Source organism: Anser brachyrhynchus (assembly GCF_964034855.1).
Source record: "Anser brachyrhynchus genome assembly, chromosome: 2".
Taxonomy (NCBI): Eukaryota; Metazoa; Chordata; class Aves; order Anseriformes; family Anatidae; genus Anser; species Anser brachyrhynchus.
The window spans coordinates 42,662,477-42,686,591 of NC_137695.1; the positions used below are offsets into that span (position 1 = coordinate 42,662,477).

Below are 24,115 nucleotides of genomic sequence, written 5' to 3' on the forward strand. Positions count from 1 at the left end.
AATTAATTTTTTATTACACTGATCTCAAGCAGGACCTGCGAAGTTGAATACTTTACCCCCACACACATCTGTACATAACATTTTTAGTATTATATATCTTCCCACCCATTACAAGTATCATGGATCTAAAATACAAAGCATTTTCCTTCCAAGAATTGAGCAGTCAAGGCATTTCACTTAACCCTGTTGTATTAAGCCAGATAAGAAGCAGAGCAGTTTTCTTAAAAAAACTAGGCATAACTGTATTTGTCTAAAAACAGTTCTTGGCCTTAAGAGGAGAAAAAAAGGTAAAGTAGTACTCGGACACCCATAATCTACAAAGCAGGCAGTCACAATTTGAGTAACTTCAGCTCTCAATGCAGCACTAAAGATACCACAAAAATTCTTCTGTGTATCAACACCCAGTCCAATTAAATTAAGGCTTTGTTTCTTTGATAAAAGAAGTTAGTAGCCTGAACAACCACACAAATAAAAAGTCAAGGTTCTGGTGATGTGCAAAGGAGGCACAATAAGGATAACTGCACTGTGAAAAGGATGATCCTGCGGCAGACACCGCTGTGCGTAGAATGAAGTCCGTTTCCTACAGCATAAACTGAGGGAAACAGGCTGAACATCTACGATTCACTGTGTTCAGCAGCATTACTTATGATCCTTTTAAATCCACAGTAAGGCCCAAAATGGTGCAATCTAAACAGGATAGCATAGGAGTGATTTCTCCCTTGCCATTATCTAATATAAATCAAAATTTTGACAAAAATCTCACCTTTCTTATAAAAAATCATATAAAAATGCATTTCTAAACCAGAGGAATCAAAGTTAATTGTAAGGAGAACGGAAGAGAGAATCTGAGCTTCATTTTATGCCTTAATCTGAGAAAAAACGCTGTCAAAAATAAGCTCAGAGCTGTAACAAGTTTTAACGTGACACCAAGTGCTTGATAACATACAAATAGCAAACAAATACAGAACTGGATTATTTTGTTTTATTCCAAGAACTAACTTCTCACTGTAATCTTTTGGAAATGTATGCCATTTGCAAGACAAGATTATCTAGGCCCCGTGCTAGATTCATTCACAGTACGCCATCGCAGCTTTAACTTCTCCTGATGTACAGCAGAGGAAGACTAGGCTTTCTGTTTTGGAAATAGAATTAAAAACAAAACCAAAACCAAACACATTTCAACCCATTTGTTTACCTCTTTAAGAGTTCAAGCAGTAAGGTGCCTATTCAGAATCATTCTAAAACGCCTCAGTTCACTCTCAAAATTGCTTAGTTCTTGTGCAGACAGTTCTGATTACACTGATCCAGGTAATCTGCTGGACAGTTTAACAAAGTTGTTTTATTTTTCATTTCCCAAAACACATTCTCGTTAGGTTTTGGAGGACTTGGGAATACCCAGGAATTATCTTCCAGAGAACTCTTTCCATAAGAATGGTGTTCCTGGAACGTTTTACCATCAACTGGAATGGGTCTCTCATCTGTCCATGCTTGCAGAGTCACTCTTTCAGATGGGATTTTCCCATCTCTCAGCAGAGGGGGAGGTACAACATTGCACAGTACTTGATCATTTTGTGAGAGTTTTTTATAGACTACCCCAGACGTCAAGTTCAACTTTGAAACATTCTTCAAGTCAACACATTGTACTGGTGCAGAAGAGGCAGCTGGAAAAAGACAATAAAACAATTTTTAAATAACAATAGGTTATTTGGTGCACCTTCCATATACTCCTAAATGTACTATGGTATGGCAGGTATGTTAAATCCAATGTTTTCAAGCTACAGGTTTGCAAACAGTCTTTTACTTTAGTAACTGCTTAACGCTGCAAACTGAAAATACTAACTTCCTCGGATTTTGCAAGATGAACCAGAGATCCTCAAATTATCATGTCTGAAATATACCCAACTCCAAGGAAACCTCCCAGTCCCCACTTCAACACAGGTAGAATAATTTGAATAATCTGAATATTTTTTTTTTGACAAGACAGGAATGAATACTGAAACAAAGGATTTCCATATGCTTGGAAAAATCGACCAGATTCAGAATATTGCTTAAGTAAGAACACACTTCTTCCTACTTTACTGATTCTTTTAACAAGGCGTGCTCTCAGGCTGCCAAGAACCTGAAAACTCTTACAGTCCATGAAGCAGGAGGAAATGCATATTACAGGGTCCCTGTGCTCCTGTATTGTCTGACTTTTGAAAGTACAGCCACAGATTGCACTGTTCAGCCATCTGAAATTCCAGGTGAGTTTTAAACCATATTAGGAAGGGAAGGATTTTGAAACAGGATGGTATCTACCTGACGTGAAAGAGCTGCAACTTCAATAGACACCTGAAGAGACAGACAAATATATTCACGTAATGTTTTTGTAGTGTTACTTTAATGGAGTAGATAAGTGATTCCTATAGTTAAATAAACTCTTAAGTAGTTTTCTAGAATAGTTATGAAGCTCACGTAGGAAGCATAATTTGTAACTTCGGTTCTAGGGACAAAAAGAAGAGCCAGTATCTCAGACAAAGACTGCAACTGCAATTTCTCACTAAAAATTAAAGAATGCTACCCAATTTGCAAATATCAGCCAAAAGCACTTTCCAGCAGCAGAGACACCATGCCTGAAAGACCCAAAATTGGATTTGGCCTCCTCATCCTGACAAGCATAAAAAGCCATTCAAGGTCTACAGACCCTTAGAAGTTTAAAGAAAATGTAATCCACTGTAACATACTTGAAATACTACTACCTTAGCATCAGAGTTAGGAGAACTGTAGTAATTATTAATAACCTGTACACAAATAAACAGGTTTTACACTCTGGAACGTTTACACTGAGTTACCTAACACCTTGGCAGTTTGAAGCAGCACACCTATATTCAGAATTGTGTGGCATTACAGCCCCATAAGAGAAAAGGTGTTATAATTTATTTTCAATGATCCCTTAGGTTAGAACTAGTCAAACTCCAATGTCTGCAGTATTCATATTGAAGAGTAGCCACAGCTACTCTTCAAGAAATAAGGCTTTTTTTTTTTTTTCAGTGGCAAAACAGTTCGTCCAGAGCTAAACAGAAGAAGCCAGGTAAGTTTGCCATGGTCAAGGTTTGTTCAACTATAGCAGCAATGCAAAGAGTACGAGAGCAATCCTTGACCTGTTTTGCTGGCTATCTGGAAGTAAATTCAGGTAAGAAGATCTCTCTACAGTGTCAATTGTTGAGATACCTGAAGTAGTTTATTTAACGTATTTATTATAAGACAACTAATACTAGTCAGCAAAGCAGAAATTTGGTTTTCAATCTTAAATCCGTTCATGTTCTACCTGCTAAAAGGTACTCTCCAAGACATTGGGCAAAAAGAGAAGGCTGGGCTTCACGTGATCTATTGAAAAGGCCTTTGAAAATATAACAAAAACTCATGAGTGGAAACACGTGTAGAAGTTGCCTCCTTACATAAGTGACAGCTAAGCAGAATCTGTGTGTTAACTGATACTGTAAACATCAAACACTCAGCAAGAAATACCATGTTCCACAGACTTCGCACACCTTGAAAGATGATGAATAGTAGTTAAAGAAAAGCCCCCTCCATCCCTGATACCATATACAAACTAGTTGCTGCTATAAAGAGTGAAGGAAAACAACTAGTACTAAAAAAACAGGAAGAGGAAGATTTAAGTCAATTCTACTCCCATTTTATATAAGCCAGTATTTTTCTACCAATACTAACACAGATATGTCTGCATTGCATTCAATGTGGCTAACAAGCAAGGTAAACAAGGAAATAAAAAATTCTAATTTCTACCAAAGCTCTCCACTCACATACTTCTGAAAATTTATTGAGGAACCTACAGAGCAAAAGGAAAAATACCTTGTTTTTCCAATCAATCGAGATTGCCTTTTATTGTTGTGGATGTACACATGCCTTAGCAACTGCAGAAATTCCGTTTGTTCACCAGGTAGAAGAGAAAGATCAGTACTTGTGTAGTGGCAAGACAGGTAACTCCGGGTTAAAAATAAAACCAGAAAGATACTACACAATTACATCAAACCCTGATAGACTTGAGGGTTAAAAACTCATTCAGTTCTTCATTTCTCCACTGAAGTTATCTGACAAATGTGTCTTAGAACTGAAGGAACACAAGCTTACCTGGTAACAACACGATCAAGTCTAGAATGAGTGTTAATAATTTATCAGCCAAGTACCAGAGAATGATCATTAATCACTGCTGGCCACAGACAAAGCCAGTCATTGACCTGGAGATAAATCCTATCATTAGGTCACTGAGCCCATCAAAGCTGTTTAGAAACAAAATATCTTGATCTTGTAGTAGATAGGGACATCCAAGACTGTCACTCCTACACCAAGTTCAGTTTCTTTGACCACCACCTCCTGTAGTCTGAACACAGTAAATACCACAGCTCAAGTGAGCAGAAAACAAAGGAAATAAACACCAAGATAAACAGACTGATTAGGTCTGGTCCCACCATAATAAGAACCTTCTTGTAAAGCAGTTGGATCAAGAGAAGCATACAAATAAAATAGAGAAAAACATCTGATGAACTGCTAACAGAGAATATTCTCCCCTAAATTGTTTGCGAGGTAGCAGCAGAAATAAAGCAGCTTTGCAACATCAGTCAGGAAATGTCATCTTGCATAGCACTATGCTAGAAAATGCAATTTTTCTGAATGCTGATGTAAAATATACAGCCATAAGGGAATTAAAGTTATTTTTAAAATGCTGAAAAATGAATACTTTATATATTCTATACAGGGAAAATAGGACTTGCATTTGAAAAGATTTTTTTTTTTTTAATATGAAGTAGTTGTGGTAAAAGGTCAAATGCGAGTAAACTTAACACCTCAGCCTTGTGCACATAAGCAACACTTGACTGAGAAAAAAGCCACAAGGGGAACAGAATACAGTACTGAAGAAAAAACACATCAGCAACACCTTTATGTGTGAAGTTGACCAGTATAAGACAGAAGCAGAAAATGGGTAGGCTGGAACCATAATATAACCTAGCTTATCAACTTCAATTGATGAGATTCTGATAAGATATGATAGCTAGTTTCTTTTTAAAATGGTGCAGCTTGGATCTACGATTTGTGTTTGTAAGGTCTGTTACTGCAAACACTGACTTGCCTTTCTTGGTCGGTGTTGAGTTCGTTTTCAGTTTTCGTAGAACCTCAGCTTGCACTTCAGTCACTAGCTGCAAATTAGACATTTCTCTCTTCAGATCCCAATATGCTTGTTGCACACTTTAAAAAAAAAAAATCCAAGTTAAATACTTGCCACCTCTAAAGCACTCCCATGCCTACTAACATTTCCAAGGCTTAACAAGCATTAACTGTTAATAAATTGTTTTTACCTGACATACGCTGACAATTTTACTAGAGTACCATAATTCAAAATGAGCTGAGCAGTACTAATAACTACCTTAAACTGAACAGCTTTTCTATATTATAATCTTTTAAGTTACATATACATATACATTATACATATACATATACATTAAAATATGAAAGTCTTATATTAACATACTAGATAATACTAATAATTTCAAGTTGCCCAAATGGAAAGAAATATGAAGCTTACTCTCCAATATCATTATTTATCTTCCCATAAAACTAGTAGTCTCAAGGGAGACTTTTCTTAAAAGACATTAAATGAACACTAAATTGCAAGCAAGGTAGACTATTATCATTGAATGGCTTTTGATAAATGACCCCACACACCATCATATGTTATGATCCTAGTCACATTAATTGATCACAATCTTAAATACTCAAAAATCAATATTTGGGTCTTTACACCATTCATTCTGCTACAGTGAATTCAGACTAGATTCTAGAAGTCCAAACAGAGCACACATACGCACACAGGGCAAAATAATTCAGCACAGTGTTTCATATTCGAGTCATCTAATTTAAATTAATATACTGCCTCATCAGAAAGGGTTAAAATTAGAAGACCCAATTCATTCTCTGATAAGACAGCATAATTTGAGAAACGTATTTAGCAACAACAGCACTGTGCCAATGTTGAAGTTTCAGATAATTAGCTAGTGAGAAAATGAAGAACAAAAATCAGAAAAGTTAGCAGCTTTGTATTTGAAGAAGTTCTGCTTCTGTCATCTTTACCTGTAAAATTCACTTGACTCAGAACTTTTAATCGTAAAATTTTCATCTACTTAAGTCGATGTTGCAACCATCCTTTATTCATTTTTTAAAAAGTCTCAAGAATAAGATTAAACAAACTTTGGCTACATTAAAACAGAACTGTCCAATATTTACACACAGAAATCGTGAATATAGGAACAGCTCAGTGTCTGTCCCCATCTGTCTACCATTGATCTCCTACAAAGGCTGGGAGAGCTGGAGTTGTTCAGCCTGGAGAAAAGAAGGCTCCATGGAGACCTTATAGCAGCCTTCCAGTACCTAAAGGGGGCTTTTAAGAAAGATAGAGAGAGACTCTTTATCAGGGAGCGTAGCGATTGGACAAGGGGGTATATTGGCAAGAGGGTAGATTTAGGTTAGATATTTGGAATAAATTCTTTACTATGAGGGTGGTGAGGAACAGGAACAGGCAGCCCAGAGAAGCTGTGGATGCCCCATCCCGGGAGGTGTTCAAGGTCAGGCTGGACGGGACTTTGGGAGGTCTGGTGGGAGGCGCCCTTCCCATGGCAGGGGGTTGGAACGAGGTCATCTTTAAGGTCCCTTCCAACCCAAACCATTCCACAATTCTGTGATTCAGAAAGGATTTTGTAACATGAGTTTAGCTCCATTAAAAGGATCTTGCAAAGGCATGCAGCTACCAAAATTCCACTTAAATCACACAACATATTTTAATTGTTTTTGTGGATACTAGTCTAGAATCCCACTGCAAAGCCCAATTTTCAAGGAAGTTTCAACGAAAAACCAAGGATTTCATGTAGTTGGATGCTTACCCTATATTGCCCTTTAACATGTAACATAAACATTGAATATAAGAACTTATTTTTCCCCCTTATATTTCTGTGTTCTACACAGTTCACATTCTGTATGGAAAAACAAAGCATTTTTAGCCACAAATACACCTCATATTTTTTCTTCTAATACAGAACTATATTTAATCAATTGATCAGTTTTTTTTTTTACTATTCTAATTACTACAGTAAGAACACAAGCAGAACATATGATTTGTACATCTGTCTGAAACATTTACAATATTTTATTTTGCCACCAGTCCCCATCCTGAAAAGCACAATCAGAATATAATCACCTTACAAAAAAAAAAAACATTACGTGAGAAGATTTTAGAATCACTACAGCTTAATCTGCAGCAAAGTAGATTTGCAAAACAAAACAATTTAAGTCAGATTTGCAGGCTGCTGACAAATGTTAAATAATTCCTTTCCAAAAACTTAACTAATTGCAAATGCCCTTGGCTTTCATAAATAGCAGGATTGCTTGCTACAATGAATGTTTCACATAGGAGTTTTCAAGCGTTCCCCTCATCCCCACACACAGATTTTTGGATGGACTGACGTATTCCAAATGCATCACACGCTCATTATGTGTATCATGTTACACTAAACACTACACTGTACATATGTTAATTCTGATGGCTGCCGCCTGAACACGACTTCTTGAAATAAATTTGCTCTGGAAGATCAAACAGAGCTGTTTTACCTTGAGATAACACCTTTTTTCAGGCGTGTAAGACTGACTACGAAGCTCCAGCAGAAACCACAAGAAAAGTGTGAGCTAGCTATCCAGTCAAGATGAAAGGTGAAAGTATAATTTGTTTATAGTGTCTACAATGTTATCATCATTATATCAGAGAACATATGAAAGAAATGTCTGTAGGGTTCTTTCAGTGACTGATTTCCTTTCCCATCTCTTCAACAGCCAAGTAAGCAAAAAGATACTGCTCTCAACAACCTGTCATTATGAAGGAGCACTCTACCCTCTTGTGGAAAATTGTGGAAGTGCATGAATTGGCATAACCATGCATAAGAGATGCAGGTATTTCATTTCTGCAAGACAAAACATTTGGGAACTTTATGCAAAAGAACAATTCATGAATGCATGAAAGACTTAAGGGATATATCTGCTATCTAATATGGTACACATACTGAACACGGGATAATATAGGACGCTACCAAAAGCACGATTACTCATTATTTGAATGGCTGTAAAATAATGAACAATGCTTTCTGTTCCACTAAAACTTTTACAGAAAATAATTTCTTTTTGCATAGGTCATGTATCCATGCCTTGATACTTAAAAAAAAAAAATCCTTTAATGTCTTCTAATAGAAATATTATTATACTGCACTAAGTAAATGTACATTCTAACACTAAGCAAGAGATTAGAAGCCACCAGCCAAACACAGAAACCTCCTCATATGCAAAACAAAGAAATTCCTATAGCTGAGATGAGACTTGGAAGTTCACCTACCACCTCCTCAAGTCAACGTATTATTAAATAGTTGATTTTTAAGTCCAAGATAATTTCATTTTCTTTACAATCTGAAAATGTAAATACTTTCTTATCATTCTGGGCTTCAGGCATCGTTCTGTCTTCATAGACAAAGGGAAAGAGACGATGACTTTGCTAAATGAGTGCCCAGATTTAAAAGTAGATTATGTAGTTTGAAATAACACACTTGAGCAGGCTGCAAGAATATCTACACCCTCAAATAACTGTCTCTCAGTAAAGTAAGTATAAAACATGAAAGCCACTTGATTTTCATACCTCTGAATGTCTTGTCTTTGGAGGTGGTCTCCATTTAATGGGTTTTCATCTTGAGCCTGGTCCTGCGTAACAGAGTGAGGGGAAGAAAGAAAAAGAAGAGATGAGTCCAAACCGATCTGAAAATACTGCAATGAGTTCTCATTCATATTCCTTCTTTTCACGTTCACTTCCTACTACCTTCCTCTAGACAAAGTTATAATGAATTTGATACCAGTTACTGTGGCTTCATGAAGGCCTACTGAAATGTCAAGCAACTTGTCAGTATAAGGTACGTATAGCATCAACTACAATGCAAAACCTGAGTAAGATTACCCATATAGGAAAAAATATATACATACCTGCCTAAGATATAAAACATCTGAAAATGTTTATGAATTTAGAAAATAATCAGGGAAGCAGCATCTGGTTTTGAAACAATATTGACCTGTTAGATTAATTACCCATTAATCATATTTCTCTGTATCTCACCTGAGAATTTCCTCTCTGAAGACTTTCTTACCGCCACCCAGAGATTCAATTTCATTGTTCAAAAAACTCAGTTGCAGTATATTACTCTACATTTGAAAACTCCTACTTTTTTACTTCCTATGTTAAGCAGTTACCAGTATCAAGGAGAAATTACATTAAAAAAAAAGTCCATCGTTCCTTCTATTTGTTCTTTACAACAAAAGCTGCTGGCATAAACATTAAATAGTGTCGTGTTTGGTATCTCTTAGAAACACTATTTTAGTCTGTTTTTTCTAGCAACATTCATTCTCACACTGAAGTCTGCAATCTTCAATTATTTCTATAAAACCACGTAAAGACATCAAAACTGCATAAAAGTTAAAGTACGCCTTCAGAATTTACAAGCTATTGAAAATATCTACAATAATTCCAGATTTAAGAGAAAACAACAACCAACAGTAATGAAAGTTAACAAAACACCTTGCCTGCCTTTCAGGTGATGTGCTTTATCCCCACCTAGTGGAACAAACGCAGAATAAACGTGACACAAGACGGTTGACATGTAAGCACATCCACATAAGCTAGGAGAGTGGCTGCAGCAACTCTGTAGGGACCCATTCAGGGCTAAGAACCGAATGCTCCAACTGTGTGTGCTTTGAGGGAGGCAGGAGAGTAGGACATTACTTGAGGCTAGCTCTGGTCTGGTCTCTGAATGCCCAGAAGAGGTTGGGGTGCATCTTAGTTTCATCCAAAAGGAACCCAATTCCCATACTTCAGACTGCTCCATAATACAAGGCACAGTAGGCAGTGATGATTAGATTTGCTTCAAAAGTACATTTCTGTAGCAACGTAAATGTGCCCATAACAAAAAGAGCCAAAGAAACATTCCCAAATTAAAACAAATCCTGTCTGTAGGCAGGATGATGGCCATGCAAGAATTATATTTCAGAGTTTTATACACTCTGAATATTGACTTAAATACTACATGAATCAAACTTTCATAATCAAAATTATTAATGACCGGAGAACCTAACATAGTCTACCTCTTGAAACTATCACATTTAAATGTTTTCAATGTTTTGTGTAACTTCAATATAACTGCAGAGTCCTAGAGATTGCCACTGTACCCTTCTATCTAAGGTAAGATGTAAAGTGGTAAACATTCACCTTTTTTTTTTCATCTTTTTTTCATCTTGCAACCAATTACTTTTTGTATCCGTTTCTTCACCCTTTATTTTGCTTGGACAAGGGATTTAAAATAATGTTCTAACAAAGTCAAATCTATTAATACAAAAAAATCCTTAAAAATGAAGGTACCTTCTGCTTAGATTTTTGCAATTCCTTTCTGAGACTACTGCACTCTTGCTTGAGGTTTTCTAGATCCTGTTCCAGACTATGCACTTTCAGGTCACTGTTCAGCTTCTCTATTTCCCAGCTGGACTGATTACAATTCAGATTTCTCATAACTGTAAAAAAGACAAGACAATCAGATGTCAGTCCCCGTTCAAAAAAATATAACTCCTATAATACATACAGTTTTACCTCAAGCAGTCTATGCTCTACAGAAACTTTATTCTGTACTTTCTGAATAAACTGCGGCCCATGGTAACAGAAACAGTAACAGTGGTAAAGTTGTAGGCAGAGGAATAATCCATTTTTCTGAGTTTAAAGTAGAGTCCTCCTTTCCAGAACTGCACTGGAGATTTTAAGTAACAAAAAGAGGAAGTAACATAAAAAAAACCACTGGAAATACAAAAATCAGTTAATGGCAAAAACCCATAGCATATTACTGACTTGCACACTTCATACACACTTTGAAAACATGAGCCATTTCCCCTCAGGTTTGTATCATTGCACAGTTGAACTTTCTTTTTCCCCAAGTTTGTATATCAAGAAGTTCCAAGCAGAAAAACAAAAGAAAAAGACTTCGGTAACATATTTTTTCTTTTTTCTGTCTAATGAAAAAGTCTAGATCATGTGATCACTATTAAGAAGCAACCTAACTCATCAGTTGTAGGAGGCTAGTTAGAGGACAAGAAAAAGAACGAGACAGGAAAAAACTCCCCAGTCTTCAATGACATGGTGCACTCACTTCCAGATCTATTGATTTATACAAGCTTAAGTTACACTCATGTTTCTTAAACAAGGCACTCAGAGCCCACTTAGGAATAAAACTGATTACCCAACAAGGCTTCAATCATCACATTTTCAAAGCTCTCTTTATAAACTCTGCACTCCATATCTCCTTAAACCATTACGTCCTCAACAATTGCTATTATAACATGCAGTTTGCTCCTCTAGGTTTAAAAACATTGTGTGATGGAAGTACCACATCACATGCTTCAGGCTCTCTTGGAAAGTAATGCAATTCAAGCATAGCATTGCTTATACGAACCTTTCAAATGACTGCGTTTGTACAGAATCTGAAGTCCAGTCCACAGATTTAAACATACAGACAGCATTTTCTTGTAAAAGTACAAAAATAAAGATCTTGTTTCCCCATTTTTTATTTTACATACCCATTTTTTTTTCCTGTCACATCCCAACAGCAAGACAAAGCACTATACCAGATAATCTACAGGTATCAGAAGAAGTGGTATCGACTGTGTTGTATTTGATACTTGAACTAGTAGGTCCCTGCCTTACTCCGATGAAAAGCTGGTGAGGTCTAGAGATGTATATTGCTTGCCTATTAAAACTGTCAAGTTGTGCACATTTCTCAAATGATTAAAATAAACTGCAATGGAAGAACACAACTGCCTCAGATCTTTACCATGGAGCTCCTTGCCTCTGATAATATAACATGCCTATCACCATAGACAACACAAACTCGAAGTACCTCACTACAGTACTCACCTCTCTTACCTAGCCGCTACATACAATTAAAACTCTTAATGCCCTGAGTTCATCATATAACCACTAAAAGTAGTCAGCATATATTAAGATGTAACCAAATGCATACCTTGTTGAGTTTCCACTTCAGTTTTTAGTTGCAAAAGCTCTACTTCTTTAGACTGCAGCTGTTCATTCACGGCTTTCAAGGATTCTGCAGTTTCTCTTGTCTGTTTTCCAAGAGAGAAGAAAAAATAAAAACCTTGTGAAAATTTGCTTCTATCACATCTTACTAGTAATTTTTTTTTTCTAAATACAATTCATTTTTTTTCTAAATACTAGGAAAATACTGCTTTGATTTTTTTTTAAACCATTAGCCTACCCCTATAAGAAAATTAAGATACTTAGAACTATTGTCATTCCTACATAAAGTATCACCATGTACTTGGAAAACCTAAAGGAGTGATAAAACAAATACCCCAGATCCTCAGCAATTAAAAATTCATTCTACAATAAACTAACTATAGTGTACTTAAATAAAGTGTTTAAGTCATTGCTTTAAAAGACCTACTATTTTATCCAGTTTGCTTTTCAGATTATCTCGGTCGATGCAGGCCTCCCGATAGGCTTGGTATGCCTTATTTACTTGTTCACGGCCAACTGAACTGCGTTCTTCCTCCAGTCGGGAGCCAAGCAGCTGCAAGTTAGAGACAAGAAAAGACATGAGAAACACGTTCTGTATCTTATAGTGAGAACTTTTCTTTTTTTCTTTTAAGTTTTGAAAAAAGTTAATGAAATACATTGATATGGACCAAAATTTTACAGAAGTACAACAAAGGCCATCTATGAATTCTGGAATCTCTAACCGTACTTAGTACTTGCTAGCCTTCTGCTATGAGTATTTAAAAAAAACACATCCACGAGTCATGATTACTTACACTAACAATTCCTTAAACAAATTTTTTAATTTTTTCCAAGTTCTAGAGATGGAAAAACTCCAAGTTCTACTTTTTGGAAAAAAAGGTTTACGTATTTGTATGCTTAACATACAGAAAATTCTGAGCAAACTAAACATTTATAGTGACTCATAACATGAATACTGTATTTTTTCCCCTGGTGTATTCCTATGAGAAAAGCCAAAGCAGAATTATTTTAAAAATACCTCTATTAACTTCCAGGTCACCACTGTCTCATTGCCTGCTAAGGCAAAAAAACAAGCAAGGGGGAATAAGCACTACCAATGAGATTGCTCCCTTCTTTCTTACAGAGTAAAAGCGTATTTGGTAAGACAGCAAGAAGCCTTACAGACCTCAAATTACAACTGTTCACATAGAAAGTTCTTGTTTTGACTAAGTACCACACTATGTTTTTCGTTCTTTTTATTCTTCACACTTGCTATAAAAGAATTGAGACATTTGAAAGCATTCAGCGTACGTAATGCAGATCCCTGACAGATTTGTAAGTATTTTTTTTTTTAAATTAGGACCTGTACAAAAAGAATACAAAAATCAAAGCATTGACTGAATATAGCTACTACGAATATCTCCTATTCTAGGTATTAATTTGAAAGAAAGTACGAGAAATCTTATTTTTATGGCTTGCTATCTCTGCCCTTTGCTTTTGTACTGATCTTCAAAGTATGTGTATTACTTATTAAAAGTTTTGTCCTTTACATTTCCCCCCCACCCCCCAAAAACGTTTTTACTTCCAAATAGAGGCATTCAGATAGAACATAAGCCTTACCAAACTTCCTGACTTTCCATGCACTTTGAAATTTACAACTTTGAAAAGGTAACAACCCACGTGTTTCTTGGTGAAGTCGATAAGTTAACTTCTTTCTTACCTTCTCCTCTAAAATTCTCACTCTTTTCTTTAAAACAGAGTTCTCCTTCTCTGTCTCCTTTAGCCGCTTCTTGATGTCTTCATATGCGGTGACAAGGGCAAAGTGGCATGCAACAGACTCATCTCCACTGTAAGCTGAAACAGGAATCTCCCCATCTCTCTTATGACTGTTGTCTGCTTTCTCATGGTTCAAAATGCAGATGTCATCCTCTATCAGCTCCTCCATGTCAGCTGTTTAAAAAGATAGATGCGAGTCAAATTTTTGCAAAGACAAGTTCATCAAGAGTCTCAAGTCTGAAAACCTTCCAAAGTAACACTGGAAGATGTTTCTGCTTAAGTATGACAACAAGACTGAATATCTGGGAAACATCTTTATCTTGCAGAAAATCTTGAAACCCATCTTACATTTAAGATATGCGTGTTAGAAAAAAAAAAATGTTACTTGTTAAAAATATTTTGAGTATGCATCAGATTTCTGAGCCCCCAAATTCTTTTTTATTAAGGTTTAACACCATCCTATAACCTTTGGCTGGTATGAAATATTTAAACATGACAGACACATCTCACTAGGGTTTTTTCAATTCCGCACTGAACTATAGTAAGAGAGATTACAGTTGTGAGAAAGTGACTAACTACAATGTTTCCTGAGCACAAGCACACCAAAAGAAAGGCATTTAATTTGATTCATTCTTGAATGCAAATATTTCTACATTTCCCAAACTTTTAAATGGAACCTTAACACTAGGATTAATCCTTAAAAAGCCTACACTGTTAGCTACTCTCTAGTCACAGTAGAAAACATCCTGCCAAACAACTAGTCACTCTTAACTGCAGATAAGATGCAAACGAAAACATACCTCACAACATGATCTGTCTCAACATGCATGTAGAAAACTGACAATAATCTGACCATAAGGAGAGTATCACCATCACTAGGCAAATCCACCTGAATGACAAATGCAAAGTAATGATTGCATTCAGCTTTCATTGCCAACACATTGTTTAGATTGAGCAAAATACTCAACAAGAAGCTAGTGCATTTTCTTATCGTGCTCTCCATTATCTTTTCTGTAACTCCAGGCCTTGAACAAGAAGCCCCAACAGCATTTTCCTTCACATGACTAGTTATCACAAACAAGTTCCGGGTCACTCACATGGATTTAGTTATGAAGATCAAGATTCGTTGTCTTTATGTGCAATACTAACATACAGTATTTGAAAACGTTTCCCCCCACCCTCAAACTACTGATGTTACTAGTAACAGAAATAATCTCACCCCCCCCCCCCCCCCCCCCGCCCCCAATCCCGCCGTTCCTGATGATTAGATAGCCAACCAACAGAAACACTGGAATGAAAGAAATGAATGTAACAAAGACAGCTTGTATTGAACGAAAAAGTTTTTTCGATGGAGAACTGACCTGATCAGCAGAACTCTGCAGGACAGACGTGGACTGCCGGGTAGGGAAAAACCCACACCCACAACTGCTGCCTCTGTTGTGTATTTGCTATTTCAGTTACTAGAATTCCTTCTTAGACTGGGATATTTGTTCAGCAATACTAAGAGGTAAAGGGATCAACTGCCTTCGACCTTTCATCTATGTGGTCAAATTCACTCTGCTGTTTCTAGCGATGGACAAGCTGCGTGGACTGCAGCTTTATGAAGATCTCTATAGCCCAGACACAGCTGAACAACGGTGATGTTATCACATTTGTCTCAAGTTGCTGCAAGCCAGACAGACAACATGATAAAAGCTGTGACAGCTTGCTTATACTAAATAGGCAGTGATAGAGTCGCAGCAGTAAGAAAACTATGCACAAATCAAGGCTGAAATTCCTCCAATGGTTATCCTTCAGGAAGTAAACAGATGCACTGTACACTGTATTACGTATTCTAGATTAAAAAAAAAAAGCTTCCCTTGCCTGTCATTCCACCTCATGCTTACATACAAAGACCCTTGCAAAGGAAGTTTGCTTCCTTCTCCTGGTAAGAATTTTAAAGCTCCATGTACAAGGTGACATTGACCAAAAGCACTGTCATTCAAACAGCATTACCTGATCGAAGGAATCGCTTACTGCCTTTATGATCTCCCAGAAGAGGAAGGCCTTCCAAATAAGGACTCCATATGCACAAATATTTTTATAAATTTTACTACACCCTTAAACTGCACCCACTAAGAGGACTAGTTACACTTCCTGGATTTTACATAACAGCTGTCAGCTAGCCTACAGTGTTATTGAACTCTGGACTTCTGATACTGTTCTCTAAAGCAGCACATAAGGATGCTATTTACAACGCAAACAATCAGCCTCCACGTAATTCAGAAGGGCTTTTAATATATATTTTTCTACATTTCAATGCACAAGTTTAACACTTCAGGCAGCTCTAGTACATGTTTTCTGAGTAATCGTACTGCACACCAAGAGAAGGCAAATAGCCTACCAAACAAGAGCCTGCTTCGCCTGAGAGACAGGTGCCCCACTTCAGACAGTTCTCTGCACATCCCCTGAAAGAAGGAGATCTGATGATGACACATTTTGGAGGGGACAGTGGCAACAGAGAGTGTGCATGCTTAAATGCAGAAAGGGGGATATTCAGAAAGACCGGTCAGATTTTTTAATTGCTGGCTTCAATCAATAAAAGGAAATTCTTATCATGAAACATGCTTCTCTCGACTGGAATCTCAACAGCTTCAGCCAAGAATGAAAACTCACCAGGATATTCACATTGTATGTACTTCAATAGAGATAGTGAAAAATAAAAGCGAAATACCGCATGCTGTTTTTTACCGCTACAGCCACACAGAAGTGCAGCCGTTCCAGCTTTACAGGAAACACAGTTCAAGCCACCACTGCAGCCAGGCCCAACATGAAAACAAAACTGAGACTTTGGACTGATGTCGCTTGCAAGGAAATAGATGGTTACATAAATGCCACCGAACACCAATTTATTGTGTCACATGGAGGAAAAAAAATAATAAAATTTTTACATTACTGCAAATTTGGCGTAACATCACTTAAAGAAAGCTACAGCGCAGATATTTCATAAAAACAATAGGCTTCTGATATTTGGAGATCTCCCCCTGCATCTAAAAGGACATTTCTGGTTTTGGAAAGAGCACTGCTCTCAAAACTGAAAGCATCCATTCCTCATAGAATAAACAAACCATTCGGACTGCTAAGAGATTTCATCATGCTATCGCCAGTCATAATCTGAAAGGAAGTCTTCACCTATTTCACTCTAAACAGCTCCCCATTTTTCTCATAATAATGCTCTCTACCGTCTAGTTTTATAAAACTGCAAAAATTGCACCAAATTTATAGAAGCAAGAAATAAAGAAAAATGTATTTATCAAATCTAAGGTATGAATTCATACAACATAATTTTAATAATTAACTTTATAAGTAAAGATCACTGTTGTCTGTGCTTACTAAATATTCCTTATTACATGTTTCAAAAGGTTTCAAATCTCACAACCCATGCAACTATATAACACAAATGTCTACAGAAAAAAGGTGCTATGCCTTCTCTGCTGGATGACTCAAGGACGACCCAAAGGTAAGTTACAATATACACATCACCAACTGCAGGATACTTTATACCAGCACAGGGAAGAACTTGCAACAGAAAATTAGAGAGGCATTGCCGAATTTATCTAAATAAAACAACACAACCTAAAAAAAAGGAAAAAGCCAGAAAAGTGCATCTCTATGCTGCAAAAACCTTTCTGAATTATTAAAAAAAACAAAAACAAACAACCACAAACCAAAACAAAACCACCATCAAACCCAAAGTAATTTCTCCTGCACCTGCTAAGCTGGTATTAAAAGGCCAATAGGAGACGTAAGCTCATACAAGAATAAAACCTGGCTGTTAAACAGTAAGATCAGCAGTTCTATAAAGGTTACTGTGAAACACAGTTTACCCAGATCTTTGCTGTGTTGTCAGGAAAAAATATAAAAACAAGAGATAGCATGCTCACAAATACTTTTCTTCACAGGAAGCTTTGTTAAGATATTTAAACAATGGAGAGAAACCCTTAAAAGACAAGGCTTCAAAAAAATGGGATTGTGTCTCTAAGAAATCCCTGACAACAGCTGCAGCTTTCAATTCTACTGTTTAAGGATAGGAATCAAAATTTAGTTTCTCCACTGTTATATTACATCATTTAAAAAAAACAGAACTGCAAAGGGCAATCAAAGAAGTGCCCTCTGAGAGGATACGTGTATTAGGTTATTCCACAAGTCAGGACTCTTCAAATCCAGCACAAGGGCTTGCCGAGTCCAGCCACAGGCCTGCCTGTCTTTTACTCCAGTTGGCTTCCCCAGCTGGGAGCTGCACATGTGCTCGGCTGCAAATGCCACACAGCCGTCACTCTAAAAGCACCTAGGTGAACATGGATCTCTGATAACCAGTTAACATGAAAGATTTCCCACTAAAACATTTAAACTAATATACAGACAAGTTATTAATGTTTCAAAATAGAATTAGTGTCCATCTCAGCCTACCTAAAGCAAGTTTACAATCCCAATTGCCGCACATCCCATCATAAGGAAGGTCTGTGGCAAAGAGGCACGTTACATTTATAATATTTTTAGAGTGAACTGCACATTAAACGGCCTATTAAAAAGGGCTCTAATCTTTATTTCCCCAAATAAAAACATTAAATGAATACCAGTATCAGCACTTGTATGAAATAATTCATGTTCTCCAAAAGGAAACATAGGATAGGATGTAGCAGTAAGTTCTAGCAGAAGTAATTATGTCCTCTGCTTACAAGCATATGAGTTTGAATAGATGGCACACAAGCTTTCTTTCACGTACTGCAGAAAAGAATGGTTTCCAGAAATCACTTCTGTTGTTCATTGACGCCTAATGCAAGTTATAGAACAGCTTTAGGATTTAATATATTAAATATAATGCTTGGCAGAACCATAGCTTTTCTCTTCAGAGAGCTTTACAAATATTAGTCATTAACACCATGGGAGGTGGTTAAATATAAAACACATTTTACATATGAGGAACACAGTTTAAATGAATTCCAGGATGCAAAGGCTCTAATAGCAAACAGACTCCTGCACAAACAGATTTCTGTAGTTTGAAACCCTAATCTTTCACTTGGATCAGCAGGAAAGACGGTAAAAGCAGGATTACATGCAATTCTTCACAGTATAAAGCAGATTCCCATTTTGACCCTTCTTGTGCTCTGAGGGAGAACAGAACGGTTTTTGAAATATTTCCAAATGTCAAATGCAAATCACTTCAAGATGGTGTTTTCCTGATTTTTTTTTTCCCTAGGCTACTGAGAGTCTGAACCATTTTACTTTGTTTACCTCTCAGACTCGAGGGGTTTGACTTCACAGTGGTAGTATGAACAGGCTCCCAGTGTTAGTACAAAGTACGATTTCTGTACTGGTTTACCTTGCCTTACGTAGGGCATGTACATGCACGTAGGCATAAAATAAAACATTAAATTCAACAAATATATTTGACCCACAGAAACGAGTATGTTGTTGCCCCCACTTTAATTTCAGGATAGTTCAGAGGTTAGAAAGATACTCCAGCACAGCAGCAAAAAATAATAGAAATAAATAAAATACAGAATTCCTGCAGCTAAGATCAAAAACCCCACACAGCGCAAGGCACACGGTACTTAAGCAAGACATTCCAAAGCATTTGTCATTTTGCATCTCTCAGATCTCAAGTTTTTTGTGATTCCAGCCCTCAATGGTCTGTTCTACAGAAACCTTCCTTTTTAAAAACAGATAGTGGCTTCCTTTTTAGAACAAAAACTCTGCCTACACACGTCCCAGTCGCTGTTAGCTTTGGCTACTGCTTGTCCTTCAGCAACGTCCACAACCCTCCCTAGGAATCGCTGCTTACAAGGACACAGCTCTGCAGTTTTAATATACTCACTGATCTTCAAAACAAAGTCAGCTAAATCAGAACTTCCAATTACTTTGTTTTGCTGCCTCCAGCGCTGCAAATTGCTTTGTCCCTAATCACTTTCCCTGACATCCATAAGAAAAGGAGAAGAAAGAGGCGTTGTAACCAATCAAATATTGTTCTCCAATATTTGAAGCCACTGTGTCATGTAATCCTGTTTATTAAACTATCGGATTTAATCCTGAAACTCATTAGAAGCAATAATGCCAAAAAAAACACAGGAAGGAGCAATGTGTGTTCTGGCTGTTAGATCTTTCTAACATCAAACAAGTTTATTCAAAGGTTCCTGAGAGAATCATATGCTCTTGTGCTAATATTATCTGTTATTTTAATAGACACTTCCCATTTCAAAATGTTTATAAAGAACAACAACAACATTTAGGAAAACTAATAGGGTTGCCTTCTTGTCGTTGTTTGGTTTATTTCTTTTTCTTTCTGAAAACAACATCTTTTGTATAATATACAATAGGTCCTACCTCCTAGTTCTAAGTTTCCTCCCACTTAATTCAACTGCCATATTAAATCATGCTCAGCAAGTTCACAGGTTTAGCGACAAGGTATTGTAAAAGCCTTGTGTAACTGCATTAACTGTTAATTCAACTAGAAACACCTCACCTGTTGCAGCTATTAAAAGACAAGTTAAACTGATTTGCGCTGATAGCCCGTGGTCATCCTGTAACTCATTAACATTCAGGTTTACATCTCGTCATTTCAAACAAACCCAATCATTTGAACACAAGTTTCTGTAAGCAATTTGTAAGTGGATTCAACTTTCAACATTCAAGTTATTCATTTTTCACTCCCCTTCACAAACGTCATTTCTTCTCCCCAAATGTGTTGTCAAAATTTAGGAGCATCACCCATTTTGTATACTAAGCGCACCACATACCTATTAATTACATGATTACACACATGACTGCACAATTAGCTGACAGCAAGTTGAACGTGAGTCAGCAGCGTGCCCTGGCAGCCAAAAGGGCCAACCGTACCCTGGGTGCGTCAGGCACGGCACTGCCGGCTGGGCGAGGGAAGGGACTGTCCCACTCTGCTCTGGTGTGGCCTCAGCTCGAGTACTGTGTATGGTTTTGGGCACCACAGTATAAGAAGGATGTAAAACTGTTAGAGAGCCTCCAAAGGAGGGCAACAAAGGTGGTGAAGGGTCTAGGGGGCAAGATATATGAGGAGCGGCTGAGGTCCTTTGGTTTGCTCAGCCCAGAGCAGAGCAGGCTGAGGGGAGGCCTCATGGCGGCCTGCAGCTCCCTCACGAGGGGAGCGGAGGGGGAGGTGCTGAGCTCTGCTCTCTGGGGACAGCGACAGGACCCGAGGGAATGGCATGGAGCTGGGACAGGGGAGGGTCAGGCTGGGTGTTAGGGAAAGGCTCTGCACCCAGAGGGTGGTCGGGCACTGCAACAGGCTGCCCAGGGCAGTGGTCACGGCACTGAGCCTGCTGGAGTTCAAGGAGCATTTGGACAATCGTCTCAGACACATGGTCTGATTCTTGGGTGGTCTTGTGTGGAGCCAGGGGTTGGACTCCATGTCCATGTCGCTTGTGGGTCGCAACTCCAAATTTTCTATGACACACGGTATTTTTAATGAATCTAATTACAGTACAGCACCTAACAAAAACATAAGATGGGTTGATTCTGAATAAATCGCCTTTGGATAGGGTCTCTAAACCCACCAGCGACTTTCAGCATGCTAGTTACTAGCCTGACTCTACTATTAGTTCCAACTTTGCCATTTTAAGAAATGCAATCTCGCTGCCACTCTGTTTCATTGAATATGGACCCCTTTATCTGGGCTTCCTCTGTTTAAAGAACACGTAACAAAAGGCAAACCCCCACTGTGTTTTATCCCATTTCCCTCAGCCTTTTCATGCATTTTCAGCCTAAAGAAATCAGATACCAATAGCATGTACAGCAATAGGTCTACACTTTTTCAAGTTATCATGGAATCATAAAATGGTTTGGGTTGGAAAGGACCTTAAAGATGACCTCGTTCCAACCCCCCGCCATGGGCAGGGACACCTCCCACCAGACCAGGTTGCCCGAAGCCCCATCCAGCTTGGCTTTGAACACCTCCAGGGATGGGGCACCCACAGCTTCTCTGGGCAACCTGTGCCAATGCCTCACCACCCTCATAGCAAAGAATTTCTTCCTCATATCAGATCTAAACCAGCCCCCTTTTAACTTAAAGCCATTACCATTTGTCCTATCCTACACCTCCTGAGAGAGTCCCTCCCCAGCTTTCCTGCAGGCCCCCTTTAGGCACTGGACAGCCGCTATAAGGTCTCCCTGGAGCCTTCTCTTCTCCAGGCTGAACAACCCCAACTCCCTCAGCCTGTCTTCGTAGGAGAGGTTAGTTTTCACTTTCCTAAACACCCATTCATTCAATTAATGCTTTCCAGTCATAATGCTTCTACTAATATCATAAGAACAAATACTACTGGATTTGCAACTTCATGTAACAGTTTTTCTAACACTGTGAGATGAATTTATTGTTCTTCCACTCTTAGTATACTAAATGCAGTTTGTTCATGCATTTGACCTGGTCATTCTCACACTTTCCCTACCCTTTAATAATCATACGGAAAATAGAGACATGCTGAAAAACAAATAAGAATATTTGCTGAAATTCTGGCCAGCCTAAAATCTTATCTATTATCCATTTTTGCTGCACAAAGGTGTCACTTTATCCCCTTTCCTTAAGAATTCTCTAAAACATTACCTAGCTTGAATCCTTGTCAATCATCACTTTATACTTTTCCCAACTCCACATTACAGCATACAAGGACTGAAAAAAAGCAGTTTTTAGGAAAAATGTGTTAATTCTTTTTTTTTTGGGGGGAGGACAGGGTGTGCTTAAAACCCTCACAGAATCTGTTCTAGAGTTCACTGTAAGTGTTTTGTGTCTCTCCTGACCAAAACAATCAAAAGTTTTCTGCATGTATCAGACTCAAGCTTTCCAATAAAAATAACTGACTTCACTCGCATATCAGTACATCAAAAATTGTGCTCAGATTACCCAAAAATGGCGTAATAACTTCCTACCCAAATTACAGCAGGATCATATGATTAACATTTATTTCTATCATGAGTTCTTTTATTACTAACCATTATTTGAGGAACTAAATGTAGAAGTAATTTAGATTTGTTTTGGTTTCTAAGCTAAAAATTCCAGGATACACATGCTGACAGATAACCGGTAATAAGAGCTGTAGCAGCATTTCATTAGACACTGACATCCAGGAAATTAAATGTTTCCCACAGTCAACAGGCAACTCTATCTCGGAAGAGCATCTGACCCTTGGAGCCCATGGCAGACTTGCCTGTTACGACAATAATTCTTCCCTCACTCTGCTTTTTCAAGTGCTGGCTTCCAGTATGCTGATTTTACTGCATGCACAGTGTAAGGCAGAAAGGAAATTAGGGGATTCTCCAAGAAATGCAAAGCTCCCAGGACCACTCAGTGGCACAGTTCACAGCCCAAGCTGCTCACACTTGTAAGTTACTGGATGACTGATTTATTTAAGGACATCAAACTCCCTGCCAGGTGAAACACAAGGATTTAAAAACGTAATTTCTGCGCAGTTTTCGGTATCAGCAGCATGACAGTACCGCAACACTCATCCCCACTTCCTCCTTCCCGTGCAACACGGCCTGCAACACCTGTATTCCAGCCGGCTCTCGCGTTTCATCCCGCTTCCGTTCCCAATCTCACACCAAAGCTCTCAGTTTGTTCATTTCCTTTGCCAGATTGCCCTCCACCAACGCACAAATCGCGGCTGTAAGATCTCACCCAGGCTGCTGGCCGCTTTTTGGCTCCCTTTATTGCCTGAGCCCGGCTCCTCAGCAGCACTTCAACCCGTGCTGGCTCTGGGGGCTGACCCCTCCCCCGGTCACACCCTGCACAGCAGAAGCCGGCCGGGCCCTGCCCCAAGCCCGTGCCCCCCGCCCCTGTACCCGCAGAGCCCCCATCGAGCGGCGGCTCCGCTGCACCGACCTCTGCGGGCCCGGCTCGGGCCTGGCGCCTCGCTAACGGGCGGTGGCCTCGGCGGCGGGGCGGTGCCGGCCGTCGCGGTCCCCGCTCGGGCTCCCGTGGGCTCCCATCGCCCCGCCCGGCTCGGCCCGGCCCGGCCCGGCCCGGCCGTGATCCCGGCCCCGGCAGCCTCCGCCGCGCCGGGAAGTCCCGGCCCCGCCCCGCCGGCAGGGCAACGAACGGCCGCTCCCGGAAGGGGAGAGGCGGCCGGCAGGGACTACAAGTCCCGGCATGCGAGGCGGGGCGGCCCCTCATAGAGCGCGCCGGGAAGGCCCGGTGTCACCACA

At 38.8% G+C, this 24,115-nt stretch overlaps 1 protein-coding gene across 1 annotated transcript; it reads right to left on the reverse strand.

Moving 5' to 3' along the window:
- Positions 1-24,024, reverse strand: AZI2 (5-azacytidine induced 2). Its single transcript, XM_080579162.1, has 8 exons — positions 23,793-24,024; positions 13,848-14,077; positions 12,576-12,701; positions 12,135-12,234; positions 10,490-10,638; positions 8,726-8,787; positions 5,129-5,244; positions 1-1,661 (listed from the first exon to the last, which is right to left on the reverse strand). Exons 2-8 carry the CDS (start codon positions 14,070-14,072, stop codon positions 1,270-1,272), a joined length of 1,170 nt encoding a protein of 389 aa, XP_080435288.1. The 5' UTR covers positions 14,073-14,077; positions 23,793-24,024; the 3' UTR covers positions 1-1,269.
- Between the last annotated feature and the right edge of the window lie 91 nt (positions 24,025-24,115).